At 39.4% G+C, this 19,670-nt stretch overlaps 1 protein-coding gene across 1 annotated transcript; it reads right to left on the bottom strand.

The window, feature by feature from the left end:
• Positions 1-11,652: 11,652 nt before the first annotated feature.
• npas4l (neuronal PAS domain protein 4 like) lies at positions 11,653-19,607 on the bottom strand. The gene is made up of 9 exons (XM_047350982.1): positions 19,360-19,607; positions 17,178-17,341; positions 16,849-16,994; positions 16,668-16,767; positions 15,205-15,460; positions 15,011-15,120; positions 14,777-14,912; positions 13,483-14,693; positions 11,653-12,526 (listed from the first exon to the last, which is right to left on the bottom strand). Exons 1-9 carry the CDS (start codon positions 19,458-19,460, stop codon positions 12,498-12,500), a joined length of 2,253 nt encoding a protein of 750 aa, XP_047206938.1. The 5' UTR covers positions 19,461-19,607; the 3' UTR covers positions 11,653-12,497.
• Between the last annotated feature and the right edge of the window lie 63 nt (positions 19,608-19,670).

Genomic DNA, 19,670 nt, shown 5'->3' with positions numbered 1-19,670 from the left:
CTTTTATGCATGTCGCCTGCTAACGCTCACTGTCCATGGGGACACTGGGAACGTGGAAAGAGCCTGTGACCTTTCCTGTAGACAGACATGGTATAACCGCCTCTGATCGATAGGAGAGAAGAAAACCCAGAGGGCTGTCGGCTGTTGCGCTGTTCACTCAGGGCAACACACACACATATATTCCACCCATTAAAACTGTCAGTCACATCAACACTCTTCCAGTAGTGGCGCTGTGACAGAAAGGCCACACGCCACAGGAGAGCCCTGGTCAGTTTAGATTCATGATCTGAAGTCTAAATTAAGGTTGCAGCCCGTTTCAAGTTCCATGTCCAGGTGAAAGAAATGTGTTTGTGTGTGTTTACTGAACAGAACACTAGAGATGGGATCAACCACAGAAAGCCGATTTAAAGCTTTTAAAGTGGAGCTGTAAGCTTCTGTAAACCCATTTCACTATAACTAAATAAAACATATATTTCATTTGTTTTAATCACTTGATAATTATGGATGCCAATGTTTTGTGTCCTCTACGGGGTTTTAAAATCTTACCATTTGTTATTGTTCAAAGTGAATCTAATTAAAGAGCTATTTCCCCTCTGAAAAGAAGCAATGATGTGAGAAACGATGCTGAATGAAAAAGTCAGGAGACATTTATTTTTATTTGCAGTCATTTTGTCTTTGTACGGGTTTCTGTTTGATCTTAGTCAAAAGATTTACTGCTGTCAAAATCTGACAGGTAGAAAGGAAGAAATGAAGGTTGGAGACTGCAAATCATTGTGACCAAACTTAAAAGAGCCCTTTTCCAACATGTTTCCACATGTTCATCATTTATAATGTACTTTGTTCATACAGCCCTAACAGCCTGCATAAATAGACTTATTTTACTTGCATAGAAGAATTAGGAAAAACCAAACGTTTTACAATTATTTAATCTGGTAAAAGGTGAAACATTTCCCACCAAATTTTCCGGAATAAGCACCCTGAATGAAGGGCTAATCGAATGGAGAAAATCCAGATGGAAATTTCAGGAGCCAGTATGTTACACTGGGATTTGGTTATTGTTTTGTCCAGGGAAATCTGGCATAAACACTCATCACATTTATTCTAATGTGATTGACGGTGAAGAATTTATTGGGGTGCAGTTTAATTCAGTTAATTTATCCATCCATCCATTGTCACCTGCTTACCCTTGCAAGGTAACGTGTGGCTGATACCTATCTTCAGCGCTCAAAGGGTGAGAGGATACACCAGAAAGAGGTCAGAAGTGCTCCCCAGGGCAACACAGAACAAAGAACCAGGCACGCACACACTCACAAATTAGAGTAACCAATTAAAGTACCAGTTTGTGGACATAGGTAGGAAGATGAAGTACCTGGAGAGTACCCATTCATGCTAACTCCATGCAGAAAGACCCTAGGCTGGGATTCAAACTCAGGGCAGCAACAGTGGTATCAACTGCGCCATCACACAGCCTAGTTTATTTATACAGCATCAATTCATGACAAACCAGTTATCTTTTGGACCATCATGTTGGTAAAAAAAAGAAACCTAATTATTACCCCAATTGTTTGCTTCAAATGATATTTGAAACAAGCCCAAAGCACCACGGATCCTCCACTGTGCTCAACACTAAGCATCAGGTGCTTTTCCTTTGTTTTACACATTTATCTGTGGCAGAAAAGCTCAGTCTTACTCTAACCAAAGAACACCGTTCCTGTTCACTCCATATTTACATTTGTGACGGCAGGACAGACAAGGATGTTTTCTGACATCACTCCGAAACAGCATGTTGGTAACATCCAGTAAGAGTTCCAGTAATTTAGTAAAAACATATTTCTAAGTCAGATCTAAATCAGATTCCCTAAATATACTCAAATTTAAGGCTGTTTTTCCTCATTATTCTACTGCAATAAAAGATTACATTTATTTACATATCTTTACCAGGGGTGCCAGTAAGTATAAAAGGAGCTGCACTTTGTGTACAAGACTTGCAAGTGTTGCAAGTGAATGTGTTATTATGTAAAAATAAGCCCTCTAGTTTTAAAGTATGAAAATTAGCATATGAATAATGTCAATGCCATTGATGGGGTCAACATACAACAATAAGAATTAGTTTTCGGACGCAGACCAACATTTACCGTAGTTGAAGTGGATTTTTGCTTGTTTTGCACCCTGATTGCTGCTTAATACCTCTAATATGTGCTGAACTAGAAGGAGGTGTACAGAATATTATGGCACCTTTGAGGCTTAAACATATGGGGTTAGGGATGAATCCACATTCGGATTATTAGTCAGAGGAGGCAAAGCGCCTGACCAATCACAACTCCTACTCCATAATTAAGATTCTGTTGAGAAGCTGTGTACACCATTGCGATGAAGGACCAAACAATAGTGTAACTGTATTCGGAGTGTTCTCCTGTTCTGCAAAAGCCTCATTAGTGGTGTGAGTCACTGCTGGAGTGGAAATCAAATGAATGCAAATTAAATGTGATGGAAGGCATCTCCCCAGGTAACATAAAGATTTCACATCCAATGACGACTGTACCAGGAATCACGCTTGTGTCAAAACCTGAACGCTTGTCGCGTAAACTCCTCTCAGACGCCAGAAGAGTGCATCCCAAATTATAAAAGCTCAGATCACATGAGAGAGATCAGGGAGGCATGCTCGCCAGGTCATGTGGTCCTAACAAGTGAGGGTAGTGCAGGCAGACCGCTTTTAAAGCTCTGATTTTCTGTCTGTGGCCATTTAAGCAGTTCAAGTCACCCTCTAGGAGTTCATACCTGCTGAATAAAACTGTGCTTGCTGACAAGGCAAAGCGGGTGCTTTAACACTGAAAAGGGTTTGTTCAATTTGAATCAACTACTTTCATGTCAAAAATCCAAAGAGATTGTCTTTGATTAGCTGTGGGAAATCATTATCGATTTCTGTTTGTGAAACCCTAAAGTCATTTGGAGTGTGTATGCTAGCGTGTGGGTTAGAGAGGCAGGGAGTACTGTACATTTGGAGGTGTGTGTCATGTGGGTTTGGACAATAAAATATGAGTACTGTGGCAAATCTATGTTCGTTTTTACTTTCCATGACATTTATTTTCCATTTGGCTGCCAGCCCAGGCACTATCAATCGAATTATTATATTTTTTTCCCCCTACAAAGCTGAGTTGTTCCAACATGTATTGGCCGTAGAAAGGGGTGTACATAACCTGCGTCCGTTGTCTGGGCTACCTTAAGACCACAGGTCATCAAGATCCAAGCCAGCATATTAATCTGAGCATAAAATGGACATTGTAGATTCAATCAGTGGGCAGTTGTCACCCAAGGCTGTGCTGCATTTAAACCATCAGTTGTGAGGGATGAGCAGAATTACAGTCCCTGCCTGAACATCACATATACAGTTACCATGGGCACAAACGTCACATTAACTTGGATTTTTATTGATTAATTCAACCAGTTGTGTTTCCAGACAGGGAAGATCATAAAACAAACAACTTAAAAAACGAATGAATGAATGAACTGAATTTATTCTCTAATCCACAGTGTCATATACGGATGCTCAAATATATACATTTACACTAACAAATATTTGGTTTAATCCTCATTAGCAAGTTTTACCAAGCAGCTGGCATAATTCTGGCTGAATTGTTTTACACCAAGTGATGTCTATTGAATGTATACAAACATTTAAGAGAAATCATTCACTGGTCAGACTTTAATTCCTGAACTTGTGAAAACCAGAGGTTGGGAGGAAGGAATAGATTAAAGAAGAAAGAAAAAAGCCTCAAAAATTTAAGAAATAGGAAAACAAGAAAGGATATTATGAAGAAATGAAGCAAAGATGAAAGAAAAAACAAATGAATGAATAAACCAAGGAAGTAATAAAGAAAACAAGGAAGAGAGGACAGAAAGAGGGGCAAATGAATAAAAGGTAGATATGATAAAGGAATGACTAAGGACTGGAACAGACAAAGGGTAGAAATAAGGAACAAAAGGTGAAAGATAGGAATAAAGGGTGAAAGAATAAAGGAGAAATGAACAAAAGGATGGATGGAAGGAAAGAAAGACAGAAGCAAGCAAGGACAAAAGTAAATGAAGAAGGAGGTAAAGAAAAAAAGTAAAAAGGAAGGATGGGATGTATGACTGAAGAAAGAAACAAAGACACCAAGGATGTAAGGATGGATAGTGAGTAATGTGAGGTATGGAAAGACAAAGATGGACGGAATAAAGGACACAGCTTTTAGATTTTTTCGTACTCTTTTTTTCTATTTTACTTACTCCATACTTTAATACTCCAGACCCAGAAAAAAAAAATATTTCAGACATTTGCAGGCTGGGTAGCGACCATGACAAGCAGTCTTGTTGGCAATGGGTCTGCCACTTGTCAGTGAGGTGGAGGAATCAAATGCACACAGGAGGTAGGCAGAAATGGAGTTCCAACGAAAATTCAGAATGAAAGACACACCGTCTCCGCCGTCCAATGACTCCACTGTGCATCTCCCGGCCCTCCAATCAGCATCCTGTCCGCCTGATTCATCATCCAATCACCTTCCGACGCTTTGTTTTAAAGGACCTTTGGCTGAATAACTAAACATGATCGCATGACAGAACTGAAAAACAAAATCCAACATATGAATAACTCAAAGTACAAAACATAATAATCTACACAAACCAAAAACCAAATTGCTTCAGGTCTTGACACTTTCCGAATAAAGCTACTCAACATGTTTAGAAACAACCCAGAACACCCCAAGGCCCTGGTCTCCCATGCTCAGTAAGCCTAGTTCACAAGTGTCACTGTCCACAGAGAAGCAGCTTTAAAATCAATCATGCAGTGAGACAGTGCCAACCAAAATAGAGGCTCCAGCTTTAAATTTGACAGCTCAGCTGATATTTGCAGCTTCCCACATGCCTTCTGGGGAAATGTTTTCTGGTCAGACAAGACAATGATTTGGCTGTTTTACCAAAATGACAAGAAATGTGTTTAGAGTACTCAAGGTGACGCTTTGAAACCACAGAAAATTGTATCAACTGTCAAGGATATTTGTGGTAGTACTATATGGAGCTGCTTTGCAGCAGGCTGACATTGAGTTTCTTGAATCACACTGACCTGAGACTTATTGAAATTTGTAGATTTTGTATAAAAGTGTGGTCTATGCCTGGAAAACAACCAAAGTAAAGACATTTGCTGGTTTCTCTGGACGTTACTAAACATACACAAAATTATTGTTACAAAATCAATGCAGTTGTATTGTTTTATCACAATGAAAAGCTAATGGTTAGAAAAAATTATCAAAAGCACCATATAAATACAGCAGTAATTTGGTTATGATAGTGAGCACATGTGAACCTCTGACAGGAACTGGATGAGATGAAACATGGGTAAAATGTACCAAATGTATCTGTTCTCTAATATTTTCCTATTATACATATTTTTATTGAGCTCATTCGCCACAGTTTTTACCAATACTGCGCTTAACTAAAGTCAAGAGATGGTCTTGGCTATTCAGGAGCAGGAACAAATAACCTTTTTCTCTTAATTTCTTTGCTCGTTTTATGCAGGTTTCTGCATTCTGTGAAGCAGAATATAAATCGCAGATCACTGTTCCACATTAGTTGGTTTAATAAAACCTTATCCTTCTCATAACACCTGGATAATCTAAGATAATATTATCTGCAGGGTTTTCTTTTTACCTTTACCTTTGACAGCCCGTGTGCCTCGCTGTTTCCATGGCAATATTCTTAAGATCTTGAAAGCAGCGACACTTATAGCTTCAGTAACAGAATGAAATCGTCTGTCATTACTTAATCTAACTGTACAATAAAAAGCTTTGTTTATACTATAACAAAAGATTTTGTAGCCTGCCATTCACTGACACCCAGTATGGGTTTGCCATCAACACTGAAAGACCCAAAAAAGAGAGAAAGATCTGCTCAGCGGTGGCTGAAAGGAGTTCTTCATGTTCCCTCAAAGGTTGAAAGTGAAAAAACTGAAAAGGCTGGACGCTCTGCTCTGTGTCTTTGTTTTGTTTCTTCTCAGCACCTCGCTTCACCCACACAGTGACCCCCAACAGGCTGAGCTTATTTTTCAGAGCTGCGAGGCCATGAGAGCTTTGTCTTGACGTCAGCACTAGGCAAAGTTTCTCTCGTGTTTGATTTGAAGTGACTCGGAGTAGGAGAAGTCTCTGTAGTAAAAAGAGTTCATCTCCTGCTGCGGTAACTGTCAGCTATGTTTGATGTTATTCAGAAATGTTAATATCAGTGTAGCGTGTACAGTAATCAGCAGAACATCCCTGAACCCTGCCAGTGACGTTTTCTTTACCTAACTGTAACTTTGAGAAGCCAAAATGTACAAAGGTCTGACAAGAGAAATCAAAATGTGAGAAAGAATAGACAAGGGTTGAGTCTTTGATAAATGGGGTTGTAATGTTTATAATTTAAAATGTCCTATAAAATTCCAAGCATGCAGACAAACATGATTTAAATAATGCTTTTTAGCATGAGATGAGTGACATTCACTGTCAGAATTACTGATGAGAGCTAAATCCAGACTTTTTGAACTGTTCCCTTATTAAAGGAAATCCTGAAGTGCACGCACAGAAACGACAGTATACGCCAGTCGGTCAGATTAAATACTGTTAAAGCTCATAACATGCAGTTAACATGCTAAGTTAAATTTAAAACATGAGTTATTGTAGGAAGAGGATTCATTTAAGATAGCAGAAAATATGTTCCTGTTGTTAGTAATACCTTAGGAGGATTTTGTCAATCAGCAGTTTAAGAAACATCACTGAAAGGGATAGTTCAGTTAGATTACTGAGGTGGAGTTCTGTTTACAGGTTATTTGTCTTCAATAACTTACATCATCCTTGCATTCAAACTCAGACATCCCTCTCTCCAGCAACGCTCTCCGGCTCATTCTGGGGACCCCAAGGCGTTGCCAGGCCAGAGGGGATTTATTGTCCCTCCAGCATATCCTGGGTGTGTCCCAGGGTCCCCTCCCTGTTGAACATGCCTGGAAAACCTCTAAATGCCTCATCCATGAGAGACCCTCATCAGATTCCTGAACCATCTCAGCTGACTCATTTTGATACAGAGGAGCCGCAGCTCTACTCGGAGCTCTTTCAGATGATGGAGCTCCTCACCCTGTAAAGCCTGGCCAGATGACAGATTAACTATATAATTATACAATAAATACGTTTTAAGGTTACATAATCTGTTTTCTTTGTAAAATATGGATTGGTTTAAAAAAAATAAAATAAAATGGAATTTAGAAAAACAATCTATAAAATTTTCGGAGCTCTAAGTTTTGGCAGCTCATTAAAGACATTTTTAATTCTAGGTTGCTATGTATAATTTTCTCTGGGTTTGTGTAACTTCTTGTTTTAACGCTACATTCTCTTGTTGCGCTTTAAATTTAGTACTCAAAAAGAGTTGTTCTTTATCTTCGACATTATCTGAAAATCAGATTTGGACCTTTGAATATAAAGTTTCAGAACCCCATTTATATTCATTTCATCTTCAAAAGTTTGACATATTTACTGTTCATAAAGTTTTTAACAGTACTTAATGATGCAAATTGTATGCCTCGCTTTCCCTTTTACAACCATTTTTCATTTTATTCCAATAATTGATGAATTAATTTACCTATTTTAAAGTCCTAATTACATCTCACATAACTAATCAACTTTGTGAATACATTTTCAATCCCCAAAGCGCTGCATTAGAAACACTCCTTCTTGTTTATTTGTGTTGACCCTTGAGGGTATTGCAGAATCAGAGTAATAAACATATTAATGATGAGTGCCCCATATACATGTTTGGTATGTATGCACGGTGTATACGTGAAGAACAACCAGCAGTTGCTTCCATTTTGAGGACTTCCTTTAAATACCCACATCAGCGAGAGCCTGGAAAATCTAACTGGATCCTGCAGAGAACAACACACAAGCATGAGCACTGATTCTTTGAATGCTGGAGGGCGAGTGCATGGAAGTAAATAAACAATACACTCGGAGATGTTCTCTCGCTAAACCCTGCACTGTTAGTTCTGCACAACAAAGAAGTTAAACGTAAACCCATGAAAACCTGCTTAGGATTGTTGTAAAGCACAATACAACATCTTGGCATGTATTCTTGACTCAGTGCACAAACATTTCTTCTAACAAAAGATAAGGTGTTTATGAAGTCTTTCCACAGTGGGGATGCGTACATCTCCTGGGAGGACAGGTGCTTTGCTGTAAGTATGGCATGAAAACAAATCAAACATTCATATGCAAGAAGACTGCACTGTTAGGCTGCCATTTGTATTTTCCTCCCTGGATGGCTGGCCTTTCTCTCGTGAATATTATCTGGACGTGTTGATCTTTGTACCTCGGCTCCAGTGCTGAATCAGAGCAGTGCTTTCAGGCAGAGCAACTGGAGGAGCAGGCTGCTGTCTATTTTGGGGGCTTTTTCTTTAACCCAATTACAGTGTCAGAGCGTGCTGACTGAACCAAACCCAGTAAGGTGATGTGTCTCCTTTGAAAACTGGGGCAACAGCAATGCTATACACATGGAAATGTGATGTAAGCAGATAGATGGCAGGCTGTTTTTACGCTAAGACTGTGACAAAACTACTCACACTGTGGAGGATTTTCTCATATCACATGTAGACTCTAAAGCAAGGTTAGGGTTAACATGTAAACGTTGCTCGAGTCATTGTATCAGTGACCTTGGCTGCAATCAGAGCGTGGTGCAGCTTCAATCTGCCAAACAATCCCTGTGCACAAGTGACAAATCACATCCTTAGCTGGATGGGTTTAATCCACCGTCTTTACCTATCTGAAAATAAATGCACACCCATAGATAAGCTTTCATAGGAGGCCTCATGCCTGCCTGCGACAACAATAAAAGCATAAAGGCGCTAAATAAACAAAGATGGGGCAGCAACACCTGAGGCCCTGTTGTATAAAATCAAGCAGTTTCAATTTAGAAAGTTTTTTTTTTCTTTGCGAGTAAATGAGGTAATCATTTGTAAGGAGGTCGCTGGTAAGGGCGAGATATGAAAAATGAGTTCCCTGTGGAAGACATAAAATTAAAAAAGGGTTCCTGCAGGGTCTTAAAAACCTTAAATTTAATCATCCTAGTTTTAGGCCCTAACCCATTACTGTCTAAATATATTTACAAATATATGACAAAAATGGCTTTCTCTATTAAATTGAAAGTGTTCATTTATACATAGCACATACAATAGAGCCATATTCAATAAATTAGAACATTATTGAAAAGTTATTTCTTTAACTCAATTCACAGAAACAGGTTAAATAGATTATCACAGTCTGATGTTTTCAAGCCTTTATTTCTGTTAGTTATGATGATTTTCCGCTTACCACTAATGAAAACGAGACATTTTCAAATCAATAAAAAAAATTTATACACAAATGTGAAGTTAATGAAAGTATGTTTAGTACCTGCTTAAAGGCATTACAGATATACAAAGACTATTTTGGCTGGGTGCTGGGATGATGCACATTTTCGACAATAACCTACATGAGGTTAAAAAGCCAAGATTTTCTGGACCACATCTTAAATTACATTTAGTTATATCTAATATGTACATTTATTCATTTGTTATGACTTTAATCAACTTTTTTTGCATTATATGTGATACTTTTTTCCATTTTTCGCTCGTTATTTCTGTGATGTGCTGTAAGCTGTAATAATCAAAATTCACAGACACATACATGAGTTGAATTGAATTTCTGACTTCAATGATACTTTATAATGTTCTCAAGTCAACATCGTTTAGTTATTTATTTGTTTTGTATTTATTGTAATATATAAAGGTCTTTAATAATGTCACCACTGGTCCAAGAAAATCATACATTTAACCTACTAAAACTTGCAGAAACCATGGAAAGAAACTCGTGAGTTTCTTAGTTTCAGCTGCACTGATGCACTTTTCCCTCAGCATCCGCCTTCGAACCATTCAGCTCAGAAAGCATTTTAGGAGCTATTGAAGTAGGGCAGATAAATGTTTTTCTGATATGCAGTGCTATTATAGTCATGTAAAGACAGCTAAACTCTGTTCAGGAAGTCTGAAGGTTTTCACTAAGGGTCACTGAAATACAAAGGTGAATTTTTTTCTGTCTACTTGGTGTGGACACAATCTCAGTGTCACTGTGCCTGTGGGAAATCATTATCGTTGCAGGTAACACTGAGTGAAGCAGGAAGCCTGTAACACAGCAGATGTGGGAACTTGTTAGGAACTTTATATGCCATTGTACCCTTCAAGAGACATCACTTCTAATTAGGTCTCTATGGATAACAATAGGCATCTGGACTCCCTCCTATGAACGGACACACACACACACACACACACACCAAAAAAAAAAAAAAAAAATCCCCTTCATTTCAACCTTGTTTGAGTTAATCATGTCTGACTGAGAAGCAGTTGGAGCATTTGCTCCATCTAGTGGTTTTGACCAGTAATACATCTAAGGTGTGCCTGTGAGGCTTTTTGCTCTGCGTTCATTCATATGAACCAGGTGTTCCTGTGGTGCTACATCTCATTGCAGCCAACAGCAATCTATCACTCGCCTTAGCATTTAGTCAGGTCACGTATCTGAATTTTTATTCATGCATGCATTGATTTTAGGTCAACCTTGAATTCATTTCTCTGTGTAAAGTTTATATAACCAGACAGAAGATGTAAAAATCTCCCCGTGAGAAAGGAGCCATGCCAAGCCTGTCCTGATTATCTAAAGATATTTAGGATTCCTAAACAGTCTCAAAAGTATGGAATTTGATTTCAGCCTTTTCCATGTCTGGATAAGTATAGAAAAAGAAAGGTGAGGAAAAATAGTTGTATTTTCAGACTTTAATTCCATTGTCTAAATGTTGTCTCCTTAATTCTATCCTTCCTTCTCCTTCCTTTTCATCCATTAAGGTCAGACAAAACAAAGATGGAGGTACATGGCCACAGTGAAAAGAAAGGTTTGGGGGCATTAAAGTGAGGTTTTCAAATCTAAAAATACAGTACCAACTGTTATGCATGGTGATAGTAGCATCATACTGTGGGCCTGTTTTGCTCCCAGTGGTACTGTCTCATTACACAAGGTGAATGGGTATATTGAAGAATAAATCTTTAACTTCACCTCAGCTACTACGCGATTGGGACTTGAATACAACAGGCAGGACAACCATTGCAAACAAACTAGTTTAGGAATCAATAACTGGCTTTAAACTGGTGGCTTTTAAAAATGTGTGGGTGAGGTGCAACTCTTTATTTGCAAATATTATTAGTGTATGTGTATTAGAGTGTATGTGTATATTTGAGGTTGTCTGATCATTCAACACTGGAAACCATGTTTAAATAACAATAACAATTAAAACCCCAACATCAACATTCATACCGATGATGAGTGTAATGAAAGCCCAGTCTGCTCATTTAAATCCAGAGAATCCTGGGTACAAACCCACAGAGAATCCAGTTTCATTGGTTTGTTTCATTCGTATTTCTCACCTCTGATAAAAGCCACCGGCTTCAAACTGCACATAAAACTGCCAGGTGAACCTACTGCAGCTTTTAGCAGCTGAAGAGACGATGTGCTGCTTCCACAGAAAGCAAATGAGGGATTAAAGGAAAATGAATATTTTTACAGAACGCAAAATTAACAGTCATTGGTCCTTGTTAATTTATTTACATTTAAAAGACAAACTGATACAGCATCACTGATCATAGAAACCTACAGGCTTCTAGTACCAAAGGAGAAAAAATAATACAGAGAATAAACGTAAACTGTAGATAAATAAAACATATTATTAGAAGAAAGTGTAAAACAAAGTCAGTGTTCAAAACAGAATAAATACAATAAATGAAAATAAGTCAGACTTGGAATGTGTCGAGCTTTGCCACTGAGGTAGAAGCTGCATTTACAATCATTATTTCAGTCCTGCTGGTGGTTTACCTTCATTCCTGACAGCATCTCTTAGAGAAGTAAAACAACAAATCAGCAATCATCAATTTAGCAAACTACATATTTATTACCAAACTACATATTTATTACCAGTTTTAAGGCACCCGAAAACTAACTTTATTATAAGTAGTGTTAAAGCTTCTTCTGGTTAGATCAAGGTACCAGTTTCTGTCTTATCTTTTATGAAATTTATGCATCTGTGACTTTGATAAAGTGCTCAATAGTAAACTGTGGTCACTTAGTATTAAATGAAAAATACCTCCATTTCCATGTATAAATCCTGTCAGAGACATTATTACAAAGTACCTTCTTGTCTTAGAATAAAATACATCAGCAAAACATGGAACACACAGCAGTGCTTTGAGGAGTTACGACAGAGCTGCAGTGTACAGACTGACAGAACAGGACAATTTATCTTGGTTCAATTTGGGCACAGTAAACAGCATCTAACCGGAGACATCCTTCTTTCTCTCACTTTAAATCCATGGTAAGAGGGCTGCCCTGACAATATGTCATACGGGTGGTAGCACGGTAAGTCACAGACTTATTTCAATACAAGTTCTCCTCAGCAAGTCCATCTGCAGGGAGACAAAAAGTACCATTAATGAATCTTGTAAATATTGTAAATATACAACTGAGAAAGTATTTACCCCTTTACAGATTTCATTGGTTTTTTTGCTTTTCTTTCACACCTAAATGTTTTATGTCAAATGCATTTTAGTATCAGACATGAATAAACATGGAACGTATAATTTTCACATGATAATTTCATTTTTTGAGAGAAAAAGCTATCTGAACCAAACAGGCTCTGTGTGAAAAAGAAATTCCCCCCCTTGGTAAATCATGAAATAACCACATTGTTTAGGTTCAGTTTCACTAGCCACACAACCAGGCCTGACTACAGCCAGACCTGTACAATCCAAAAAATATCTTAAACTGAATGAAGTGGGCTCAAACATTTTTATAGCAACACATCAAAAACAAAGTCATTGACATCTATCAGTCTGGAAAAGGGGTTACAGAATAGCTTTGGGGCTCCAGCGAACTTGGTCCTGCCAAAATTTCAGATAAACAAGCAAGTCCACCTCTGAAAAGTTAATGAAACAAAAAATAATTAGGGTTTTAGAGTGGCTGAGTCAAAGTTTGGACTTAAATCCAACTGAGATGATGTGGCCTGACCTCAAGCAGCCGTGCATGCTTGAAACCGCTTCAGTGTAGCTGAATTAAAACAATTCTCAATGAAAAGTAGTCCCAAATTCCTCCGCAGGGATGTAAAAGCCACTTTGAAATGTATTGCAAACACCTGATGGCAATCAGGAGTGGTACAACCTATTTTTTTCATTTAGAGGGCAATGATATTTTACTACATAGGTTGTTTTGGATAGCTTTTTCCCCTAATAAATAATATCATTATCTGGAAAAGGTCATTTGAAAAATCTAGATGATCTGATATGAAATCTGCAAGGGGGTAAAAACTTTATCTCAGCAAAAACAGTTTATGCATGAAAACAGTTGGACTTGTAGAAACATTTACCTTGCTGGAGGCTACTCTGCATATTGTGGTTGAGTTGATGCAACCCAATGTTTTGGCCATGGTTTTCCAGCTGCAAACTGAAGGGATCTATGGCAATGCCACCTGTGCTGAACTGCTCTGCGGGCAAAGAGTCGCTGTAGGAAACAACCTCAGGGCTTGGCGTACTACTTTTTCTTGAGACCATGTTCAGGTCTTTGAGGATGCTGTCCAGCGTGCAGTCATCATAAGCCGGTCCGTGCTTTGGGAGAAGAGATAAAGGAAGAGGAGAGCCTTGGAGCCAGTCACAGTTGGCAGTTGCCGCTGGGATCACATTTTGCAGGGGATTCAGGCTGCGGTTCATGTTGAAGCTGCTGGCAAGGGAGGAGATCTGCTGGGCCAGTATACTGATCTCTGCTTGCTCCCTCTCATCATAAAGATTTGGCTCTCTCGCTATGGGAGACTGGGTGGGAGTCAGAATGCTGGAATGCATGACAATTTCTTGGTGGATTTGCTCCTGATGAAGCTGAACGAGAATGCCCCCTTGTGGATTGTCAAGAAGGTTGATATCATCTGGATGCAGGGATGCACACTCCACTTGGCTCTCGCACATTTCTGACACGGAGAAACAGTCTGGAACTAATCTAGCATCAGCTGAACATGCCTGGAAATCGTAGTTTGGAGATGATGAGGAGACGGAAGAGGAGGAGGAGAATGGGGAGCTGCCGGTGAACAGGTCAAAGTCTCTGCAGTCAAAGCCTTGTTCAGCGGTCGTGAGTAAAGAGTCAGCCGGTGACTGATGACAGGTGAGTCCTGTGTCTTGGTAGGAGTAATAAGAGGGAGAGGCCTCTGGAGATGATGGCAGCTGATCTTTGCATTCATGCACATCCATCAGGAGGTCAGGGCTGAGCTCCTCCTGATGCAGAGAGGAGCTGGATGAGGCTGGGGAGTAGGGAGGGGTGAACAGTGCAGGGCTCTCACCCAGGGGAACAGGAGAGCTGTTATCTTTAGAGGAATGGCACAATGCACAGTAAATGTCTTGCTCAGACTCCCTTCTTGTTCTGGCTCCAAGCGCCTCACTTTGGCTGCTACATATCCTCCTCCTCTTAAAACATTTAGCGCTGACGCTCTGACTCTGTGGCACCTCTTGAGCAAAAAAGAGGTAATTTGGCACAGACGATGGCTTGAAGGCAGCACTGCTGATTTTCTTCTGCAGGAATTTGGCCTCGGTTTCACTGTGAGATTAAAAAAGATGAGTTAAGAGAGTTTTAAAAGTAAAACGCTGTCAGTTCAGGGTTGCCTGAGAGGTTCATCATACCTGATGATGTAGTTAGTGCAGCTGATGCTCTGGCACTCTGGGTCCTTGTTAGCTCGAATATAGATCCAGGTCCATGACAGATTAGTGCTTTGAAGCCTCAGGATCATCTCCACCTGGAAGCCCTCTTCTGCCTGCACTAGAGAAAAGACAATTATGCTTATTATAAAGGATAAAAAACAAGTGATTCAGAGCTAAAAGCTTGGCAGCAAGCTTTAACAATATAAAAATGCTTACCTAAACTTTTATGAGAAGTTGCAGCCAATGACAGATCTTCAGGATGCAGGAGGCTGTACCATGATCGGTTGATCATTTCTTCCACCGAATACCCCAAATTGTATAAAACACTGAAATAATAAATCTATAAAAATCAGAGATTGTAGAGAGAGAGATCATTTAGGCTTGGTCTAAGTTGTAGAGTTTGAGTTTACCTTTCTGAGACCTGAGTGAAACTCATGTCCAGTCTGTGTGTGCTGCTGAAGCTGTAACAGAAGTGAGAGTCAGCGCTCGTCAGGCGATTCACTGTGGGGGTGCAGAGGGCCACAAACAAAGGCTCAACAGTGGGGGAGGCTGCTGAGGAGGGCTGAGGGAAGAACTGGAAGCGTCCTCTGACCAGCATGGAGCAGCAGCTTCCATGTTGTAGCTTAAAGGCCTTAGAGGTTTGCATGCAACATACAAAGCTCCTCTCTGACAAAAAAAGTAAAATCAAAGTTTAGTCTTCATAGATGCTAAATAGCAAGCTTTACAATCAACTTAATACATCAAATTCCACAGTGAGATTTGATATTATATGTGATACAACAACCACAATTAATGGCAACCACACTTTACCTTTTTTAATTTGTGTTTCCAAGAACTTTCAATTAGTTTCTTATAAATACGAAATTACACAGAGGCCCATTTCTTATAACCACTGGCCAAAAGGCAGAACCAGGACTTATATTTGTCTTGGCATCATGCAAAGTGCCAAGGAAGGTTAAAAAAATCTCCAAAGCTGGAGCACAGAGTGCGATCTTGAGGTCACCAAGTCTCAATAACAACTGTTAGACCCTGTCTACATGTCCTTTTCTGTCCAATTATCCCTCTTCTTAATCTGGAACTCTGTGCTTTGTTAGACAAAAACACTCTAGGTAGGTTTGGCATAACACCTCAATAGAGCTGTTAAGTACAGTGGGGGATCTGTAATACTGTGGGCCTAATTTCCTTTTTCAATACATCTGGAATGTCTAATGTCAGCTTGATTTTAAAATCTATAACCCATACATTTATCAAATGTGGATTACTTTAAACTGACTACAGATTCTTTAATACCTTTGATACCTTTAATCTGTTTACATAAAATATAATTGCAAACTGATAAATCCAAGGCAAAAAAAAAAATGCAACTTAAATTGAAATCTGTGTAAATAATTACTTCTAAATCTCTTTTATCGTCTACATTTTTTTAATATTCTCTATTTTCGATTTTGGATACTAATCTAGACCTGCGAAATGACACAAACTAATTTCAAACTGTTTCAGGCTTTTCCAGACAGTGTAGAAATCTTGTAAGACATACAGCCAAATCAACACAGAAACGGTTAATCAGACACAAGATCAACCATCTTTCATTGTTAGTTCCCAGAACTAATTCCTACAGAAACCCTGTGGTGTGAAGGAGAGAGCAATGGCAGCAGGGGTACCTATAATTTTGCAACTGCTGATTTTGTAAAAAAAAAAAAATGTTTTCGGTTGGACATTTAATAACGAAACAATAAAAGATGGATTAATTCTAAGGGTTTTTACACATCTTTATCAGAAGTGCCAATAAATGTGGAGAGCACAGTCTGACTGAAGAAGATTTTGGTTTAATTTTAGACTTAAAAAGAAAAATTAGAAAAATAAGTTTTTTTACCTGAAATTAAGTTGCTTTCCATGTTGAGGTTTGCGTGAATAATATCCACATCCGAGCGTTCCACTAGGTCATAGAGTGTGTCTCCTTGTAGAACATCTACCTGGAAAAGCAACATGGGATTAAATAAAAAAATCAAACCCTATAAAGGCAACACAGCTAAAAGTGAGCTTTGAAGACTCACCATGGACAGACCGAGGTATTCATCCACATTTTCCGACACATACACCAGTCTGCCTTGAGCCGTGGTGACGAGGATGAAGCCGTGCAGGGCTTCCAGAAAGGCCTCATACTGTGGAGAGCACTGGGTTCGTTCCACAGCCGGGAGCCCTTCAGGATGAAAGCAAGAGTACAGCTTTTGTTTCATGGTTTTTCGTCTCTGCAGATTGTCACATCTGCTAATTTTTTATGTTGTTCCTAAAGCACTTTTAAACTGAGCCTCCTACTGCTCCCCGCCATGCATTATGAATGTAAATTAGCTGTTCAAAGGCAGGAGAAGTTTAAAGAACTTACCCTGAAAGAGAACAGACTTCCGGATGTAGGTGCAGATGGCAGCCATGGAGTGAAGGTAAGAAAGGCGTTCTTGGTCCTCCTGGCTAATGGGAAGCAGAGAGCGCATATTCCTGATTTCATGGTTTATGTGGTCTCTCCGAGCTTTGGAGGCTCCTTTGGTTGACCTGTGGGAGACCATGTTTGCTGGTGTGAGAGGTGAGATCTAAAAATCTACAGCTTTTCAAAAAGTTGATCTGATCTCATTCTGTTCATTTAAAAATAAAATAAAGAATTGGCCTGGGCTGATTCAGCCTTTTCCTCCCTATGAGCTAAAGCCCACTTTGAATATCAAGGGTTCCTATGGAAACGGCTGACATAAGAGGCTGAGTTGAGAGATGAGGGCTTTCAATACAATTAGTCTGCATGATCAGTGTCTATCTGGGCCCATCCTAAAAGAGCCTTGGGTTTTTATAGCTGCCAGGGCTCAGAACGTGGGCGTCACACACGCAGAAAGGGAGGGGAGGCTGGGCTTCTCATGCTCCCTTCATTGCCTTATAAAGAGGGCGTCCTTGGAGCGGGAGCACCCCACGTCACACCACACAGAAATTGCCACAAAAGGACAGTGGGATCAGTCTGTATCCAAGCATGATTAAAGTGAAAATCCTAACCAGATATAATTTTTCAATATAATTTAAATTCAGGCAAGACACATTTATAATTAGAGCTATATATAAAAACATGAATACATTTTGAATTAGTGCGGTAATATAGTGCGAGCATCATTGAGGCTGCAGCAAACTGGCAACACATTTTTCTCAGCCTTGAGTCTCTGTGGTAGTAGTTCTCAGACTATTTATACTGTGCACTACCTTATAAAATACTAGCTTAATCAACATGACAGAGAATAAAAAAGCATTAGTATAAGTCAGCAAGAATGCAGGAAAACTGGTCAGATTTGCAGATGGAAATAAAGACTGAATTTAAGTCACTCTATGAGCTTTCTTCCCTTCTTTTGCCACGCTTTCATTTTTTTTGTGTGGAGACTTTGCAGAAGCCCTTTAAACAAAAAATAAACTAAGAAGAAAAGGCAGTTTGCTCCCACACAGGACATTATTTAATAACAAATGGCCATTTTTCAACATGATGAAGTGAAGTGAATTAACTTTGTCCAGAACTTGACAAATTAAAACTAGGTTTTGCAAACCATGCAGCAAAAAGTCTAAGTTTTGATTAAGTGATTTCAGCATATTCAAGAACTTCGATATACTTAATGAGATTTTGTATGAAAAACCAACAAAATGCAGTGAATAACTGTTAAGCAGAACAAAAATTATTTATATGGTTTTTTATTTTTTTTTTTCAAAAGAGAAAGCTGAAAACTGTAGCGTGCATATGTATTCAGACCCATATCCTTTGATAACCCTAAATAAAATACCTTTCAGCACACCTGACCATCAGAGATAAGGTTATGAAGTACTTAACAGCAGCTGAGGTTGAAAAACAACGTTTAAAGCGTTGAATATCTCATAGAGCACATCATCCGAACAACTGGCAGGCCAGGCAAAGACAGCATTTTTCATTTAACTCTGGAGGAACAGCAGAGATACTGAGCTCAGGTTGGAGAATCTGTTAACAACTATGGGTTGTGCACTCCACAAACCTGGCCTTTATGGGAGAGTGGCAAGAGCAAAGTCATTGTTGAAAGAAAGCCAGAAAAAGTCCTGCTGTCAGTTTGCCACAAGACATGTAGTGGACACAGCAAACAGTTGGAAGAAGGTCAGATGAGAGCCAAATAATACTTCCTGGCCTAAATGCAAAACGTTATGAGAGCTGGGAAACTGCACATCACTCTGACCACACCATCTCCATGTGGTGGTGGCGGCATCATACTGTGGGATGCTTTTTTTTGAGCACCAAATGAAGCTGGTCTATCAAATAAAATCCTATTAAAATAAATTGATATTTGTTGTAAAACTATGACAATATTGAAAATGACAACGCTGTAGCATCTATTCCATGCAAATGGTAAAAACAGCTGCTGGACAGGCCATTCAGCTTCATATTTTTAGATTCAGTTTCAGTTAGTTCAAAAACAAACATAGCATTTAATTAGCCTATAATTTAAACATAAACGCAGCCTTGTCCCACCAGTGGTACAGAACCAGGCCAGCTGGAGGACGTGGATCAGAGAGGAAGAACTGACCTGAACCTCCTGCAGGCTGAACGGCGCTGATCTCCGGGCAGAAGGTGAGATGTGCACGGAGAGCTGACGTGACATTTGCAGGCGTTGCACCAAAGAGCCATTGTGGCGAAGATCTGAGAGTGGACAGACCATACAAGTTGTTGCCTCTTCCTTTGAAAGAAAAATCAAACTTTTTTTATGAGGCGCTAAATGAATGCAGAGAGCGGCCGCTGTTTCAGGGTCAACCCCGCAGCCTCTTCATCTCCTACCTCCACAGGCTCTGGATGATGAGTGCCAGCCACTTGCTCTCGCCCTTCCTTTTATAGCCCCCC

This window comes from Girardinichthys multiradiatus, chromosome 22, assembly GCF_021462225.1.
Source record: "Girardinichthys multiradiatus isolate DD_20200921_A chromosome 22, DD_fGirMul_XY1, whole genome shotgun sequence".
Taxonomy (NCBI): Eukaryota; Metazoa; Chordata; class Actinopteri; order Cyprinodontiformes; family Goodeidae; genus Girardinichthys; species Girardinichthys multiradiatus.
Note: the sequence above shows the minus strand (reverse complement) of the source record. Positions and strands in the feature narration are given on the sequence as shown.

Coding starts and splice junctions, on each gene's coding strand:
- npas4l (XM_047350982.1), bottom strand. CDS start 19,460: ATGGCTCTTTGGTGCAACGCCTGCAAATGTCACGTCAGCTCTCCGTGC. Junction 17,342..19,359: donor TCAGCCTGCAGGAGGTTCAG/GTCAGTTCTTCC, acceptor GGTCTCCCACAG/GTCAACCAAAGGAGCCTCCA. Junction 12,527..13,482: donor GCAGAGTAGCCTCCAGCAAG/GTAAATGTTTCT, acceptor GTCTCCCTGCAG/ATGGACTTGCTGAGGAGAAC.